This window comes from Octopus bimaculoides, chromosome 14 (genome assembly GCF_046866305.1).
Source record: "Octopus bimaculoides isolate indiv1 chromosome 14, ASM4686630v1, whole genome shotgun sequence".
In the NCBI taxonomy this organism is placed as follows: domain Eukaryota; kingdom Metazoa; phylum Mollusca; class Cephalopoda; order Octopoda; family Octopodidae; genus Octopus; species Octopus bimaculoides.
The window spans coordinates 6,543,267-6,561,201 of record NC_142941.1 but is presented as its reverse complement, the minus strand read 5'-3'; the positions used below and the strand labels follow the sequence as shown (position 1 = coordinate 6,561,201).

General features: G+C 37.5%; 1 protein-coding gene across 1 annotated transcript; it reads right to left on the bottom strand.

Annotated features, from left to right (window-relative positions):
* Nucleotides 1–1,258: 1,258 nt before the first annotated feature.
* Nucleotides 1,259–12,248, bottom strand: LOC106883337 (ubiquitin-like domain-containing CTD phosphatase 1). Its single transcript, XM_014934307.3, has 9 exons — nt 11,844–12,248; nt 10,223–10,314; nt 9,047–9,132; nt 7,880–7,995; nt 7,294–7,392; nt 5,787–5,923; nt 4,565–4,678; nt 4,069–4,196; nt 1,259–3,530 (listed from the first exon to the last, which is right to left on the bottom strand). Exons 1-9 carry the CDS (start codon nt 12,007–12,009, stop codon nt 3,404–3,406), a joined length of 1,065 nt encoding a protein of 354 aa, XP_014789793.1. The 5' UTR covers nt 12,010–12,248; the 3' UTR covers nt 1,259–3,403.
* Between the last annotated feature and the right edge of the window lie 5,687 nt (nt 12,249–17,935).

The following is a 17,935-nucleotide window of genomic DNA, read 5'->3' as shown; positions in this document are numbered from 1 at the left end:
ACAAATATATATATATATATATATATATATATATATATATATATATATATATAAAAGCATATCTCAACCCATGTTGATAATTGGTTCAAAGACATGCATCTTAACTTGAAAATGATACAACAAAAAAAAAAAATTTTATTTAATTTCTTAGCATATCATTTTTAATAAATGGTTTGTACATATTTTCACAAGAATTTTATTTGGTTTTTACACTTCAGTGGTGGTTTATAGGTATGTTTTTCTTATTTTAAATAAGCTCACTAAGACTAACATAAAGGCAAATAAATTGACTGAAGTTAAGGTTAATTTTTTTCCAGAAGTTTCTTAAAAAAAAAAAGTTATGTAAAGTCGAAAAAGGTGTAACTCAAAACAATGTAAGTTAAGATATGCTATCAAGTATGTATGTATATATATATATATATATATATATGTGTGTGTATCATCATCATCATCATCATCATCGTTTAACGTCCGCTTTCCATGCTAGCATGGGTTGGACGATTTGAGTGAGGACTGGTGAAACCGGATGGCAACACCAGGGTCCAATCTAATTTGGCAGAGTTTCTACAGCTGGATGCCCTTCCTGTATATATATATATATATATATATATATATATATATATGGTGAATATATATGGTGAAAGAGAGAGATAAAGGGGAAAAATGAAGGCATAATGAAAGAGAGGTACAAGCACCAAAAATAAAACACAAACACAAATCTGGTATGAAAATTGTTAATTTAAACTGAGTGAAATGGAAGAAAGAAGTGAAAGGAAAATAAAATTGATTGTTCTTGTGTGAAAAGATAATTTTTCTTACATTTATAAAAAAAAACCTTTTTAGAGCTGGGCAAGAGGGTGGATATCATCATAATTATATTTTTGCATCCAAATAACGAACATGTGTGTGTGTGTGTGTGTGTTTTTATCATCATCATCATTGCATGAGCATTTACTTTTCAGGGCTTACATGGATTAAATGAAATTCAGTGAGGGCAAATTTCCTATGGTTACATGATATAGATTTGGGAGATGGAAACTGAAAGAAGCCTATATGAAATCACTTCTTTAAACTTTCTAAGACATTGCAACGCTTCTAAAAGCAAACTTTGTTTACGTTCACCGTAATTTGAATTTAACATATATATATATATATATATATATATATATATATCTCCTCTCAAAGGATGTTTGCCTTGCAAGTTACTTGGTGATCCTGCCGGTGCTGGTGCCATGTAAGAAGCATCCGGTTCACACTGTAAAGTGGTTGGCGTTTGGAAAGGCATACAGCCGTAAAAACCATGCCAAAATAGACAGCGAAGCAAGGTGGTCTTCAGCCTAGCCAGGTTCTGTCAAACCGTCCAACCCATGCCAGTATGCAAAGATGAAAGCAAAGTCATCCTTGGTGGAATTTGAACTCAGGACATAAAGCTGGAAGAAATATTGTGAGGCATTTTGTCCAGCATGCTACCTTATTCTTTCATACACACACACACACACACACACAATCATAAGTTATGACAAAGACATCTGGTTCGTATACTGATGTCTAAATAGAGGGTTAGAAGAGCCTGTAAATTTACAGATACACATTTCTTAAATTTGGTATTAACATCCTGATCAATGATGACTTGTTTACGATTTGTTTTTTTGTTAAAATGGCGAGAAAAGTTCTCATTGACTCTTACACAAATACACACATATATTTGTAGATTAAAAGCATTGACTTATTAATTTATTCTTTCTAATAATGAAAACCTGTTCATATTTAAAACAAAAAATTTTGCCTTGTGTGTATGAGGGAGAGAGAGAGAGAAAATTCTCAATGAATGACAATCTCCTGATAATGGAAGCAAGAATGCTTTGCTTTCATGAGGGTAAGTCAATAGACCATTCCCAAGTAACAACAAGCACCACCTCACTTTTAGTCAGATGTCTAGAGTCAACAAGGAAGCCTATATGTGGTCATCAAACCTGCTAGAAATAGCAGAAATTTCTTGCATATCACACCCTGCCATCTAAAACAAAATAAGAGAACGTTAAATGATGTGGTCCTGAATAGAGTTTATCTATAAAAAAAAAAAAATTAAAAAAAAAAAAAGCAGATGGAATGGTCATGGCTAGAATACCTTTCATCAAGAGTAACCAAGAGGTACATGACTAGGAATGTCTTCCAAAAAGAAGCAAACTCACCAAAGCACCATTTGACTCTAAAACATACTAGACTTTTTGCTTGAAGATAAACAAATGTAAGTGTGGTTAAAGATCTTTTATTGATCTTAGCCATAAGGATGTGGCCATGCTAGAGCATCATCTTCCACTCACTGTCCACCCCACTCAGGAATGGGGAGGACTTTTTTTTTTATTGATTACAGCAACTTTAGTATTTTATCCTGAACATGCTTTATTGTGAACCATGTTGCACTTAACACAAATTGATCTGTGATAACATGGGTCAGTGATCAGTCAAGAGATTCTGCTTGGAATGCAAAGATGTGGCCCCCTAGCAACCACCCACAAAGCTCAGCTACTCAGAATGCTTTGACTACTGCTTCTGTTTACACAACTGTGCTGTGAGGCTGCATATGTTTCTGCACAGATTTACATACTTGTACCCATTTGCATGGAACCCCAAAATACGAAGACGCCCGATCCTAACAAACAATGCAGACAAGTAAATCTTCTGTAGGAAAAGGCAGAAATGATCAAGAAAATATGTGACTGTGGAGAGCTTCACTGCTGAGGGCCATGAGTCTGGTGTCAATGAATCTACCAATCATTCCATTTACGAAGTGCGATGATGTGGAGACGATTTATTTATCACAGTGTTTTCTGGAAACTAAACCCCTGTGAATAATCAGAATAGATGTATAAATTTCATTGACTACAGAGACGAGAGGATGAGTGCAAAAAGCAAAGATCGATTGCAGCCGAAGGAAATTAACTGCTACTGAACGAAATAGGATATTTATATAATTATCTTAGTTTCAGTAAGCCTCTAAATGCGAGATAACTATGACAGAACATTAAATATATAACTAAACATATAATTGTCTGCTTTATATTTAACATTTCTATGAATATTTCCTATTTTCCTGATTAGAATTTATTCAATTACTATTATCATATCCAATAAATATATTTCTCTTTCTTAAATATTAATACCCAAGGAGCCACATAGTGAGACTAAATCTGAAACTATGTGGTTGGGATACAAACTTCTTTTTCATCATCTTTTTTTTTCTATTTTATATTATATTAAACCATGACTGTTTTCACATGGTTTATCTTTTACCAGTTTTAACCAAACAATTGGTTATATTTTATTAAACAATTGCAAGAGACAGGAGGTTGAAAAAAATATATATAATTAAAATAAATGGTACTCATTAAAAAAAGCAAAATTATCCTTCCTGATTTCGGTGTGAAGTTGTATGATCATTTCCGTCTTTAGAATGACGAGATTCTCTGCCACTTGAAGACCTTGATGATGTCGAAGCTATGTCATTGTACTTTCTTTTTGATTTGTATCTAGAAAAGAAATAATTTATTGCAGACATGAATAGAATAGAAGTAGGAGAGAAAATGAAGTTATCTGACAGAAATTATGTGGTCATATGACAAGGATGGGTGTTGACAGCTCCATAAAGTGCCGATCTCTCAAAGTGGATGGAATAAATAATAGTAGGAGACACAGGGAAACATTGGACGAAGTACTGAAGAGTGACCTCAGGAAGCTAAACCTTTTGGGTGAAATGACAAAGGACCGAGATACCCGGCACCTTGCCGTACTCAAGAAGACCCTTACTCCACAGCAGATGTGCTAAGACCGACACTTTCGGTGGCGTAAAGCACTCATGGCAGTGCCCATGTGGTGACATGTAAAAGTTCCCATGTGGCATCACATAAAAGTGCCTGACTTGTTTCATATTTTTGGGTGTGCCCCTGAAAACCAGGCTTTGAATGCAGGCCAGATACTAAAAAGGTTGAGAACCACTGCTGTAGACCCAGTATTTTCCCAATTGGTTAAATTGTAAAAAAAGAATTGAAATTGGTACATGGTGTTTACCTTTCCCAGTGTGAATGTTTCAGATGGCTGAAGTCTTCAAGTGGTGCAATGACCTTTAGATATTTTGAGAGTTCCAGAAGTTCTCGGTCAGTGCTACGGTTCACATGAGCTGACTTGAAAGGTCGGATCTGAGATGAGAAGAGAATAGTCGAGGTAATACATTTAAACAACATTGAAAGTGAAGAGAGAGCAGAGAGAAAAGAAAGAAGAACAGGAGAGAGAGGGAAGAGAGACGAAAGAGGAGATAAGAGGGGTGAGAGAGAAGAAAAGGGAAGAGAGAGCAGAGAGAAAAGAAAGAAGAACAGGAGAGAGAGGGAAGAGAGACGAAAGAGGAGATAAGAGGGGTGAGAGAGAAGAAAAGGGAAGAGAGAGAGAAAATGCTCATAGCTGTAGTTGCTTGATAAGGGTTTAAATAACAGTGAAAAGGGTTTAATAGCAACGTCACATGACAGACTGGCTAAAGTTTAAAAAATACAAAACAAAAGCATTTCCTTACTTTTAAACCACTCTGTGGATTCATCAGGAAGTTACGTCGGACATCATCAAACATGATAGTATTCTTTGCTGACCAGTGGCTGAATTTTCCCCAAATGACACCCAAAGGCTTGACCTGAAAGGAAATACAATAATAATGTTCAAATAAGCTCATATAGCATAGTATTATAATTCTTTTGTGTGCAGATGGTCAGGCTGGACTTTGGCTGCATTGGTTTCACTTGTCCAAGCAGGCTTCTATCCTCCTTCTCCTCTAACTTCATCATCATCACCATTTTACATACACTTTCCGTGCTGATATGGGTTGGACAGGTTGTCACAGTCTGAGTTAGTTGTTATTTAGAACAACGTCTCTCATAGCCAGGTCGGAGGATCACATCTGTGTGTGTGTCTGTCTGTCTGTCTCTCTCCCTCACATTTCATTTTTTGCTTGGTTTTTGTGCCTCAATGCCCTTTTTATCCCTAACCAATTCACAGGGTGTACCAGATACACACACACACACACACACACACACAGAGTTTCAGGTTCAATCCTATTGTGCAGCAGCTTGCATAAATGTCTTCCATCATTGCTTTGAGCTGACCAAAACAGTGTGAGGAGATAAGGTACATGGAAATTAAAGGAAGCCCACCATATGTGTGCGTGCGTGTGTGTATCTCCTTGTCTTGACACCACCTGCTAATTGTAAACAAATGTTACTGTTATACCAGCAACATTTGTTCATTTGTAATTTCCCATGGAAACATATCCAGCTATAGTGCCATTCATGTTTGAAGTTCAGAGAAAAATTGTCTGAAGGTCTGAGAAAACCTGCATCATCATCATTGTCTATTGCAGGGGTTTTCAAACTTTTTGACTTGAGGACCCCTTTATATTTCAGGCTTTACCTTAGGGACCCCCTTATAAACGCTTATGAAATTTATACATAAATATTTGCTTAAAATAACATATTTTTACATTTACTTATTTAACAGTATTTAACAAATAGGTTTATTGTCAATTAAAAGATTTTGATTAAAAAACATATATAAAATCAAATTGCCCATAAAAAGTATTTGCTGTCCACGGACCCCCTGTCTTGTCCTTGTGGACCCCCTGTGGTCTGCGGACCACAGTTTGAAAACCCCTGGTCTATTGCACTCCTGTGAAACTGGATGCAAATAAATAAATGAAACAACATAAGAGAAAACACACACACATATATACGCAAAATGTCACTGACCTTGACAACTCCATATTTTGGAGTGTGTACGCTAATCATAGCCATATAGTCAAGCATGAAGGTTATCCTGTAGTTTACATGACTAGTTACCCCAAGTTCCTTCATCTTAATCTCAATCCATTTCATAGTGGTCGCCGCTGACAGAAGGGGAAAGACAACACAGATTTAAAAGATGACATATAAAAAGATGGCCCCAGCATGGCAGCAGACCATGGGCTGGAACAAGCAAAAGAGTATAAATGTATGAGAACAATGCAACATAATGACAAGGAAAGGCAACACACAACAACAACAACAACACAATGTTTATTGTGTCTGTTTATTTAGCACTTCTTTTCAAATATTTGTTACAGTTAACCCATCACCTCTATAAATTTGACACCGGTTAATGACTCATTGTCGTCGTCAAGTCAACAGTGGCAACATTGTTACTGGCGTCATCATTTGATAGTCTATTTTCCATGCTGGCATGGGTTGGACAGTTTGACAAGGAGCTGACAAGGCAGTGAGCTGCACCAGGCTCCAACTGTCTATTTTGGTATGGTTTCAAAAGCTTGATGCCTTTCCTAACACCTGAGTCATGATTCTCTACGCATTTGCACTCAAAACCAGTTTTAAAACTTAGTAATGTTGATCCACATTTATTCAGATCAAAGTTTCTCATTTTGGTTCACATATATTATGATTATCATCTAGATCATCTTCATTTAACATCTGTCTTCCATGTTGGCATGGGCTCCGTTGTGGCTGTGTGGTAAATAGCTTGCTTACCAACCACATGTTTCTGGGTTCAGTCCCACTGCATGGCACCTTGGGCAAGTGTCTTCTACTATAGCCTTGGGCCATCCAAAGCTTTTTGTGAGTGGATTTGGTAGACGGAAACTGAAAGAAGCCCATCGTATATATACATACATACGTATGCATGCATGCATGTATGTATGTGTATATGTTTGTGTATCTGTATTTGTTCCTCCACAATTGCTTGACAACTGATGTTGGTGTGTTTATGCCCCTGTAAATTAGCAGGTCAGCAAAAGAAACCAAGAGAATAAGTACTAGGCTTACAACGAATAAGTCCTGGGGTCAATTTGTTTGACTAAAGGTGGTGCTCCAGCATGGCCACAGTCAAAATAACTAAAACAAATAAAAGAATGAAAGAAAGATCTAATGGATGGGAGGACTACATCATGCTTCAGTGTCTGTTCTGCTATGGTTTCTAAGCTCTTCCTAATGCCAATCACTTCATAGAGTGTACTGGCATTGATCACATTTAGATAGTGCTTTTTACGTGCCACCGTCACAGGAGCCAATCAGCGGGTACTGTCACCGGCCACGTTCAGATGGTGCTTTTTATGTGCCACCGGCATGGGAGCCTGTCAGGTGGACCTGTGAATGAATAATGCATAACAAAGAATGGAGGTACTCTACAATAACAACATCAACAATTCTTATCAATACAACATGAGCTGAAACAAAATTATCATTGGAAATAAAATCAACTACTCACACCATATAACAATATCGTAATCTTCATAGGCAGCTGTGAGGAATTCATGAAGAAATGGTCGCATCAGTTCTTCAGCTCGTTCTGCAACTGACTTGTGATCTGTATGGATGTGAGACAAAAATGACAATGGTTAGTTATTAATTATTTTCTTAAGTAACCAACACATATTTCATATGAATTATATAAAATCACTCTCAACTCTTTCCAATCTACAGAGATGTTTGTTTATGCTCGTCTGGTGTATTTGATTGGGCATTAATGTGATGGCTAAAAACTGGTGCTGCTGACACAAGGTATACCTTGTTGTGCATCTCCATTAACCAAAATATACTGGTCAGTGCATCAATAATATGTGTACACACATACACTCACACACCCAAACGATACATATAAATGAAAAGAAAACAGTCATAGAAACCATGCCAAAGATAACAGTGGAGCTCAATGCAGTCCAACTGCTTGCTGGATCCTATCAAAATGTCCAACCTGTGGCGGGAGGGAAAACAGACATAATGTAATGATGATGATGACGATGATGATATATATCTTATGACACAGTAAAGTTTCCACTATATTATTGACTTACCAAACAGAGTATAATCAATATCCAATACCAACAGCTTTTTACCTTCTCTGGGTGGGTTTAATACGGTCACATTATAATCTCTGACACGCTTTTCAATTTTAGCGAGGTGCTCTTCCCTTCAAAACAAAAAAATTTGGATATAGTCAAAAATATGTTTATTTGAATAACAACAACAACAATAATAATAAACAATGGACTCTCCTGTTGAAGACGGTTTATAAGCGTTCAGCTTTTGCTTAATGACCTGCACAAATGATTTGTTTATAGCGATCAAATGGTTGTGCTGTACATAAGCTCACTCGTTCCATCAAATTGATGTTGTCTGAACAGGTGCATGGTGTGCCAGGTGCATGGTGTGCCAGGTGCATGGTGTGCCAGGTGTCAAAATGATTGCAAAGTGCCAGCTGACTGGTCCCGTGCCAGTCGCACATAACAAGCACCATCCAAGTGTGGCTGATGCCAGTCCCACCTGACTGGCTCCTGTGCCGGTGGCACGTAAAAAGCACCCACTACACTCTCGGAGTGGTTGGCATTAGGAAGGACATCCAGCTGTAGAAACATTGCCAGATCAGATTGGAGCTTGGTGCAGCATTCTGGCTCTCCAGCCCTCAGTCAAACTGTCCAACCCATGCTAGCAGAGAAAGCGGACGTTAAACGACTGAGCACTGTGAGATGAAGTGTTTTGCTCAAGAACACAATGGCCCACCCAGTCTAGGAATTCGAATCACAATCACTAGATCGTGAGTGCAACACCCTAATAATAATAAATATTCTTTTCTACTATAAGCACAAAGCATGAAATTTGGGGAGAGGGGCATAGTCGATTGCATCAACTCCAGAGCTCAACCGGTACTTATTTTGTCGACCCCAAAAGGATGAAAGGCAAAGTCGACCTTGGCAGAAATTGAACTCAAAAAAATGAAGACAGAATAAATGCTGCTAAGCATTTTGCCTGGCATGTTAACAATCCTGCCAGAAGAAGAAGAACAACATCTAAGATAAGCATAATATCACTTTAGTGCAAGGGAGGGTTTAACTGACACCTGTATTGACATGATGCTATATTATTTCAATCCCAGAAGCACAAAAAGTGAATCATAGTCACTACAGCAGACAGATATACCAGTAAAGTTGTTTAATACTTGAGAATATCAAACTGGTTCTTACCTATTTTCAATAGAAATCTCTTCGTCTTCCATCTCAAAATCATTGACTAAATTTGATAAATTTTTAGGGGGTTCTTGCATTTCAGCCTAGACATTAAAACACAGAAAAAGAAAAAAAATCAAATTGTTAGAAAGGAGATATTTCATCTCATACTGTTAACATGTAACAATAGAACTTTTGCTAAAAGTTTATAAATATATAGGGAAAATTCACAAAAAAACAAAAGATGAAGACAGGTGGTGTAGACAATAAACAGATGTATTAGTTTAATGCTCGGGAAGTGAAAAAGTCTTTAACGTTTCAAGCCTACGCTCTTCCACAGAAAGGAACAAGGAGAGAAAATAAAGAATATATAGTGGCTAGCGATCTATTATGGTGAATGCCGGACAAAAGGGTCATACAGGAGAGCTAGGAAGGAGGGGAGATAATAAAGTAGTGGTGATCCCAAAACGAAGGTGTGCATGCGTGTGTATAAGAGAGCATGAATGTGCGTGAGGAAGAGGGCTGGTGTCCTTGACGTGTGCGTGTGAAGATGTGGGGCTGGGAAAATATATATATATATATATACATGCATACAAGGGGGTGCTGAAAAGTTCCTAGCTTGAAGGGTATCACAAAAGGCCTAGTTAGAGGCCCAACCTGCCAAGTTCCTTTACACGGCAAAGAAAGACTGAAGGACAACTGAATATACAGGTGGGGAGTATATACGCCATGCAAATTGGGAAACTGGCCCTTAAAAGTCAGCAGGACTCAAGATGATAACTTCACCTTTTTTTTTTTTTTTTTTAAACAACATTTCTGACAATGATGCTTATTTACTATGATAATACATCATACAAGTGAATAGCAGAATCTGTCTAGAACCCTAGGATTCATCAGGAGTTTGGCCCTGTTTCCATGGCGATGAAGTAACTGAGATTACAACACTCATCCTCTGAATGGGATGCCAGTCGATCAAAGGGTTAACTTGCTTGTTACTGCTGTTACTCATTTGCAGGTGAATGGACCGGAGCAATGTGAAATGGAGTGTTTTGCTCAAGAACACACTGCACCACCAAGTCCAGAAATTGAAACAATCTTGTGAATGTCAGTGCAACACATGAACCACTAGGCCATATGCCTCCAGATAAAGCAAAGTAAGAAAAAGAAAAAAAGAGTGTAAAAAAAAAAATTTACCAAAACGTCTTCTCTGGAACCCATCATCATTATTTTGAGATTAGGTTTGAGGTTTAAGGTTCCAAGTTGAATGTCATCCTCTGGAGGTCGACCTGGAATAATAAGCAATTAGATTGGGGATAGTTTGTTCTTTGTACATTGGTGAAAATATCATTTTATATTGGACAAAAGATCGCTAGAGGAAAACTGCTAGAAATAACAGCGAAATCTCCCCCCCCCCAAAAAAAAAACCAAATCACGCTTACTGCTTTGCATCGAGTAAGGAGACGGTGGATAATGTTGTCCTCCAAACCCTTAATAAGACAGCATGGTCATGACTGGAATAATTTTGTTCATAGGTTTGCTCGATTGGGGTTGAACTACTAGAGCTAAATAAGAAGAAAAACAACGATTTGATGGTAACCCTTTTCAGTGGGTGTGTGAAAAGGGAGAAAGAGGTTTGCTTATAGTCCTTAACTTTTTAATTTATAATATTTATTAATTGTAACACGTATCATAAAGAGGTAATAGCGGAACACAAACCACATCTATAAACAGAAAAGGAATCTATGAAACACAGCAATTAAGATACAGGGTGTCCGCAAAGTCTGGGTACATGGAGTAAATAAAATCATATAATTAAATATAAGAAATAATAGTTTCTTAAAGTATGTGTTAATCCCCCATGTGGGTACATGGAGTAAATAAAATCATAACATAAACAATTAAATATAAGAAATAATAATTTCTTAAAGTATGTGTTAATCCCCATGTACCCAGACTTTGTGGACACCCTGTATTATTTCTTCAAGGCTAATGGCTTTTGTGGATTTCTCTCCCTATTCCTTACAATTTTTCATCTTTTTCCAAAAGTTATGTTTGCTTATTATTCAGTAATCATCAGAAGCCATAAGTTTTAATTAATGACAAACAAATCAAATTTAAATTCAGGTTAAAAATGATTTCGGTTTCATGTTTCTTACACAAGCCCATATTTACACACACACACACATGTGTGTGTAATTTAAACTGATCACAAGGATTAGTACTTCATAATTACGGTAGTTATTCTCATACTCGAAAATAATCAGATGAACGATAATAATAATAATAATAAATGCGCTTAACTTTATATTCCTAGATATATTGCCATGTCTTTAAAAATGAGATAAATATAGATTTGGGTTCGTCAATCGAATCAAAATGAATGTTTGATGGAATCATTCATTACTAAGCTCTAATGTTTATAACAGCACTGTCATAGCTTCATAAAGAAAATTATTTTCCATTTTCTGACTCATTTCGGCAACGGACACTCTTACTCATATTCCATTTTAATAAATGACAGATTGCAATATAATGGGTTGCCCATTATTGTAATTGCGTAAATTGGAGGAAGAAAATAATAATAATAAATAATACAAGCGAAGGGTCGCCTCATTTTTTTTTTCTTTCTTCTTCTTTAGTTCGTTTCCTAATTTTAAAAGGCTCGAATTCTAAGACTGATTAGGAACAAGCTCGACTTTATCTAATCATGCCTGCATTTAAAATATAAAATAGATAATCCTATATCTTCTTCTAACCAGACTGTAAATAGAAGGTTTAAGCATTGACATGAAAACAATGAAATCCAAGCGCAAACCATTGTACTGCAATCCTAAAAGCTTCTGTCTGTGAGGAAGAACTCCGGTCAAGTTCTGTATTTTGGACTTTAGATCTGCGACAGTATTCGAACTTGTTAGATCGGTCAGTTTATACTCGTTTCCACTCCAGCGGACAGTCATTTCTACTGGTGTGTCTGCTGCCATCCTTGCAGACAAGACTGAGGTTGACAATTCTCGACGTTGTTATTATTGATGAGCAAAACACGAACTGATTAAGGGGAGGGGACGTAACCGGATATCCGGTTCATACACGTGACTGCTACTTCCGGCTTAGCGACTATTCCGAACGATATCACGTAGCACGTGTTAATGTTCTACCATCTCTAACTAATCCTTTCTACCACAGGAGCAAGTCCTGAAATTTTGGTGGGAGGATGCTAGTCGATTACACCCCCCCACACACACAGTGCTCAGACACTTAATTTATCGACTCCGAAAGGATGAAAGGCAAAGTTGACCTCGGCGGAATTTGAACTCAGAACGAAGTGATGGGACGAAATGCCGCTAATCTTTTGTCCGTCACAGTAACCGTTCTGTAGCTCGCCGCCTTCCCACATCTAAATAACACAGGTACAACATTGACTTTTCGGACACTGGAGGTCCGGAATCTCTTATAATCCCCATTAATTTACGCCGAAGGAGACAAATACTCCCGGTGGCTATGTTTCGAGTCAAAACAAAAGATTGCTACTTATTTTATCGACAACAGTGGAATTTGAACTTAGAACGTAAAAAATGGACGAAATGCCGCTAAGCATGTTGCCAGCTCACCGCTTTGAATTAAGCAAATATTAAAATTTACTTGGTTAATGAAATGAAATACAGACACCGGAGCACTAGTATAAATTATACAAGTTTATTAATACTGTACTGTGCAAGGTACCCGTAAATCGGTCTGATGGCTGCGGGTGCATGACTATCTTTCAATCTTTCATATCGAAACGATCAAATAAGTATCACTGGGGTCGATGCAATCGACCATGCCCCTCCCTTCAAGGGGAAGAGTTAGTCAGCCCCTTTATTCCCCTACTTGACTTGAACTCCATTTTATTGACTTTGTAAAGCTAAGAGGCAAAGTTGACCTCGACCAGATTTGAACTCAGAATCTAAAGAACCAAAGCAATAACAACCAGGCTCTTTTTCCATTTTTTTTTCCCAATGCTTTAACAATTCTGCCAGCAGACTGACTTTGTTTCTAAAAAGTAATCATTAACAGTTCAGGCCTCATACTCAGCGCTGGATTAGCCATCAAGCAAAATAAGCAATGTGCTTAGGGCATCAAGGGAAGGAGGGGGGGCACCACAGAAATGGTAAATGGTTTACGGTACAAAAGAAATCTCTTTAAACTTGCTAAAATAATATTCGGTATACCTTTATCTCTACTAAATATAGATGCAGATGTGTTACCTAAGATTAATTTTGAGGATCTGATCAAAGACTTTGCAATTCAAAAAGGAAGGTGGAAACTTTTCAAATATAAATGAAGTGGAAATAAAAAAAAATAAAACATTATTTTCCCTCTTACTGTTTTGTTTCGTTTTGAAAAATGAAAATTTATTTTATGGTTTGTCATTGTTTATATTTTGAATTACATAATCTTTTCTGGGGGCACCCAATTCTTTTAAGTGCTTAGGGCCTCAATGGGTCTTAAGCCAGCCCTGCTCATACTTTTAAAGAAAATTTCTCTTGGTCATTTAACAATATGCAAATGTGAGAATATCAGTGAACCACCTTATTATATATATATCAGTACTCAAACATAAAATGTGTGTGTGTGTATGCCTATCTGACATTGAGACTTCGAAACAGGTTGTTATATTCATTAATTAATTCACAGACACACTCAAAGATATTAAGTGTGTGACAAGGATTGTTTTTAAACTCCCAGTAAATGATTAAAATTCAAAAGATAAACATGTATTGAGTACTTTGTGTCTTTTATTTACACACTCCAACACTTTTATACAGAAGGACTGACATAAGAAAAAATATTTGTATTCAGGATGTTGAAAACGACACAGACATTCTTCGTTAACAAGTAACTTGAGTATTATTTAACTACATAAACTTTGGTTTGTAGTATTGAAATGAAATGTGCCATTTTTCCTGTGACTTTATTTCTATTCACTATACAGAAAGACACAAAGTAGTGGGTGTTTGTAAACAAAACCTAAGTGGATCATAGATTAGAAATGATAGCATAATATTATGCAATGTGCTCCAAATTTTATCTTTTTCATTTCTTTTTCAGAGGTATTGACAGCATCAACATGACAGATTCCAGTGTAGCTTAGGAAATGAAAAGGTTCATTGGCTCTAGCCGTTGACTTGGTGATTGCCCCTTCTTGAAGATGACCAGGGTTGAGAAAATATGTGAGCATGTGTGTGTGTGTGTGTGTGTATAATTGTGTACAAGGATGCCAGAGTACAAGCGAGCTGAGAGAAAACTTGGTGTACAAGGAATCAGGTGAAGTGTGGAAGACAGGAACTGGCACCAGTAGGGACATGTGCATTAAGAAGAAATAGTGAATGCTAATCTGAAGATGCTGCATCTTACACAAGAGATGACTACGGACCATGTTAATCAGTGACATGAGGTGCTGCAGAAGACCTGACCACCACCAACAAACACACCATAACATGAGGGTAGTCTTCAGAGGTTAAGAGACTGTGCTCTGCCAGGCATACATCAGATATCTTGCTGTTCCTCTCACCTTACACCTTTTCAATTCTTTGAAACCCTCCATCACCCATTTGCTGACACCATTGGTTCATCTTCCTTCATTCCTCTCTACTAAGCTTATGTGTAAAAGAATGCATTGATCCTTCTGATTCTGTCAGCCTTCATTAGGCCTATGGATTTGGAGACTGTTTTTGTCCACTCTCATCCCTTCACTAGGCCGATTTGTAAGATTGTTACCAGTGCCGCTGGACTGGCTCCTGTGCAGGTGGCACGTGAAGTACACCATTTTGAGCATGGCCATTGCCAGTGGCACGTAAAAGTACTCACTACACTCTCGGAGTGGTTGGCGTTGGGAAGGGCATCCAGCTGTAGAAACTCTGCCAAATCTGGTTCACCTGCCATCTGGTTCACCAGTCCTCAGTCAAATCGTCCAACCCATACTAGCATGGAAAGCAGACGTTAAATGATGATGATGATGATGATGAGGAGGAGGAGGATGATGATGTAAAAGCAAGGGAAAGTCTCCAATTGAGGATATTAGTGTATTCCAGTTTGTTGAGAATGAGGGAAAGATCAGAGTAAGATGGGAATGGATTAGGTAGATCCACGATCAAGTAAAAATTTAGGTAGAGGTAATAATCAATGGTAGCTTCAAATGGAAATGTTCAATGATAATCCGTGGTGAGGAATGGTGCAAGTTTTAAATAGATAAATAAACAAAGAAAGAAAATTGAAAGATATGCACGCATACTTACACATGCAAAGAGAGTCTATTTCCAAATTCAACTCCAAGATAACAAACAAATCTGTCTTTGTCATCACTTTTTGCAGAGCATATCTATATATGTGTGTGTATTTCTGTGTATATGTACACGCATACACACACACACACATCAACACATTTTACTACACAAATATTGATGACAAAAACATGTTTGTTTCTTGGAGTTGAATTTGAAAATAAACTGAATACATCTCAGCACATTGAATTACATGAGAATATACATATACATACATATGTACATATACATACACACACACACACACACACATATACATACATACATGCATACGGACAGACAAAAAGATAGACAGTCAGATGGACAGACTGATAAAGAGATAGATGAATATATATTTGTTTGTATGCGGGTGTGTGTACATACATACATACACACACACACACACACACAGAGTCCTATATGTAAGGAGCACAAGGCAACATTATCCATTGAGTTTTTCTTAAGATGTTAGGGAAATTTGGTTGCTGTTTCTAGCTGGCTGAACAATTATGTAGAAGCTTTCTTTGTTGGTCTGAGAGGCTTCAAGGTTTATTAATGTGGTGTTTTCAATTGCTAATATAAGAATTCATGATTGGGTATTTAAAAAATCTAACATGGCTGAGTGAATATGGAATTAGGATAAATAGTTTTTAGTTTTTGTTTTATTAATTTCTATTAAGCTTCACATTCCCAGGTGACAAGTCTCTCACCTGAAATGTGACCAGCAGTGATGTTTTCTCCAGCAGCAATCTTGTAAAATTAGTGTCTTACAGGAGAAGAACGATTGCAAGCTGACAAGATACCAGCTGTTCTGATAACTGGGGTATTTTGTTCTAATTAAATCTATAGCAGTAGAAATGTCTGGTGACTTAGGGGTCTACCAAACTATTCCCCTACATATTTTGTTTGGGATGGCAATTGCTGTCACCATTTTTCAAGGTAATGGAAACATTTGTGTGACCAACTATAATATATTTCTCAATAAAAAAATATTTGATCCACTGTACGTGCTTTGTTGTTTTCCAAACAGGACATTTATAGGCACAGAAAAGGCTGTGTACGTCCCCCTTAATTTAGCGGTTTGGCAAAAGAGACCGATAGAATAAGTACTAGGCTTACAAAGAATAAGCACTGGGGTCGATTTGCTCGACTATAAAGGCGGTGCTCCAGCATGGCCACAGTCAAATGACTGAAACAAGTAAAAGAATAAAAAAGTAAACTACATGGTTTTGAGTTCAGTTCTACTGCATGGCGCCTTGGGCATGTGTCCTCTACTATAGCCTCAAGCTGACCAAAACCTTTTGAGTGCACACTTCCATCTCTTCCCCAAGATGAAAATGCAGCTCAAAGGTCGCTGTTTTAACACTGCTGTCAAGATTAAGTGTGAATTGCAGAAGGTCCTCAACTCACTTATGGAAAATGACAGGAACGCTGGGACCAGTGTATTGCTGCTCAAGGTAACTATTTTGAAGGAGATGACGTTAAAGCTTAGGTAAATAAGTTATGTTTTTTTTAATTAAACATAATTAGTTTGAGAACTTTTTGATACCACCTTGTAGCTTCAATTCTGCCCTTATTCTTCTCAAGATAGCGGAGGCGCAATGGCCCAGTGATTAGGGCAGAGGACTCGCGGTCATAGGATCGCGGTTTCGATTCCCAGACCGCGGGTTGTGAGTGTTTATTGAGCGAAAACACCTAAAAGCTCCACAAGGCTCCGGCAGGGGATGGTGGTGAACCCTGCTGTACTCTTTCACCACAGCTTTCTGTCACCCTTACTTCCTGTTTCTGTTGTGCCTGTATTTCAAAGGGTCAGCCTTGTCACACTCTGTGTCACGCTGAATCTGCCGGAGAACTACGTTAAGGGTACACGTGTCTGTGGAGTGCTCAGCCACTTGCACCTTAATTTCACGAGCAGGCTGTTCCGTTGATCAGATCAACTGGAACCCTCGTCGTCGTAACCGATGGAGTGCCATATTCTTCTCAAGATTTCTGTATCCATGTCTTGATAATGGTGAGATGGTGGAATAAAATGATTTGGGCCAAGATGGAAAACAATGGCTTAATCAAGAAAGAATTGGCAGCACTTAGTGACCAATAGTGTGTAGCAACATCTGATAGTCTGGCTGGGCAGGTAATACAAGAAACGTATACATGTGTCGTGTGTAGTTGTACCTCCTTGTCTTGACATCATGTGACAGTTGTCAATGGGTATCGTGCTCATACAAGAGGTCTTCTGTGGAAAAAATATGTGGGCATGGGAAAATATTAGCTTGCTTGGAAACAGGTGAGGGTTGGCAACAGGAATGGGATCCGGTCGTAGAAAATCTGCCTCAATGAATTCCGTCTGTGTGAGGAAAAGAGACCGTTAAAATGATGATCATTATGCATGAGATTATGTAATGCAATATAAATATATATATATATATATATATATATATATATAACTGTATGTTCTCAGAAATCATTCCTAGACTTCTGGAAAAGGCAACGAAAGAAGCGCCTTCGTTACCTTTTCTTGGAAATCGTTATAGATTCACTCACACACAATATCCAAAAGAACGAGAATTCGAAGGGAAATAGTAAGTTAATTAAAAACACAAGTGTAAAC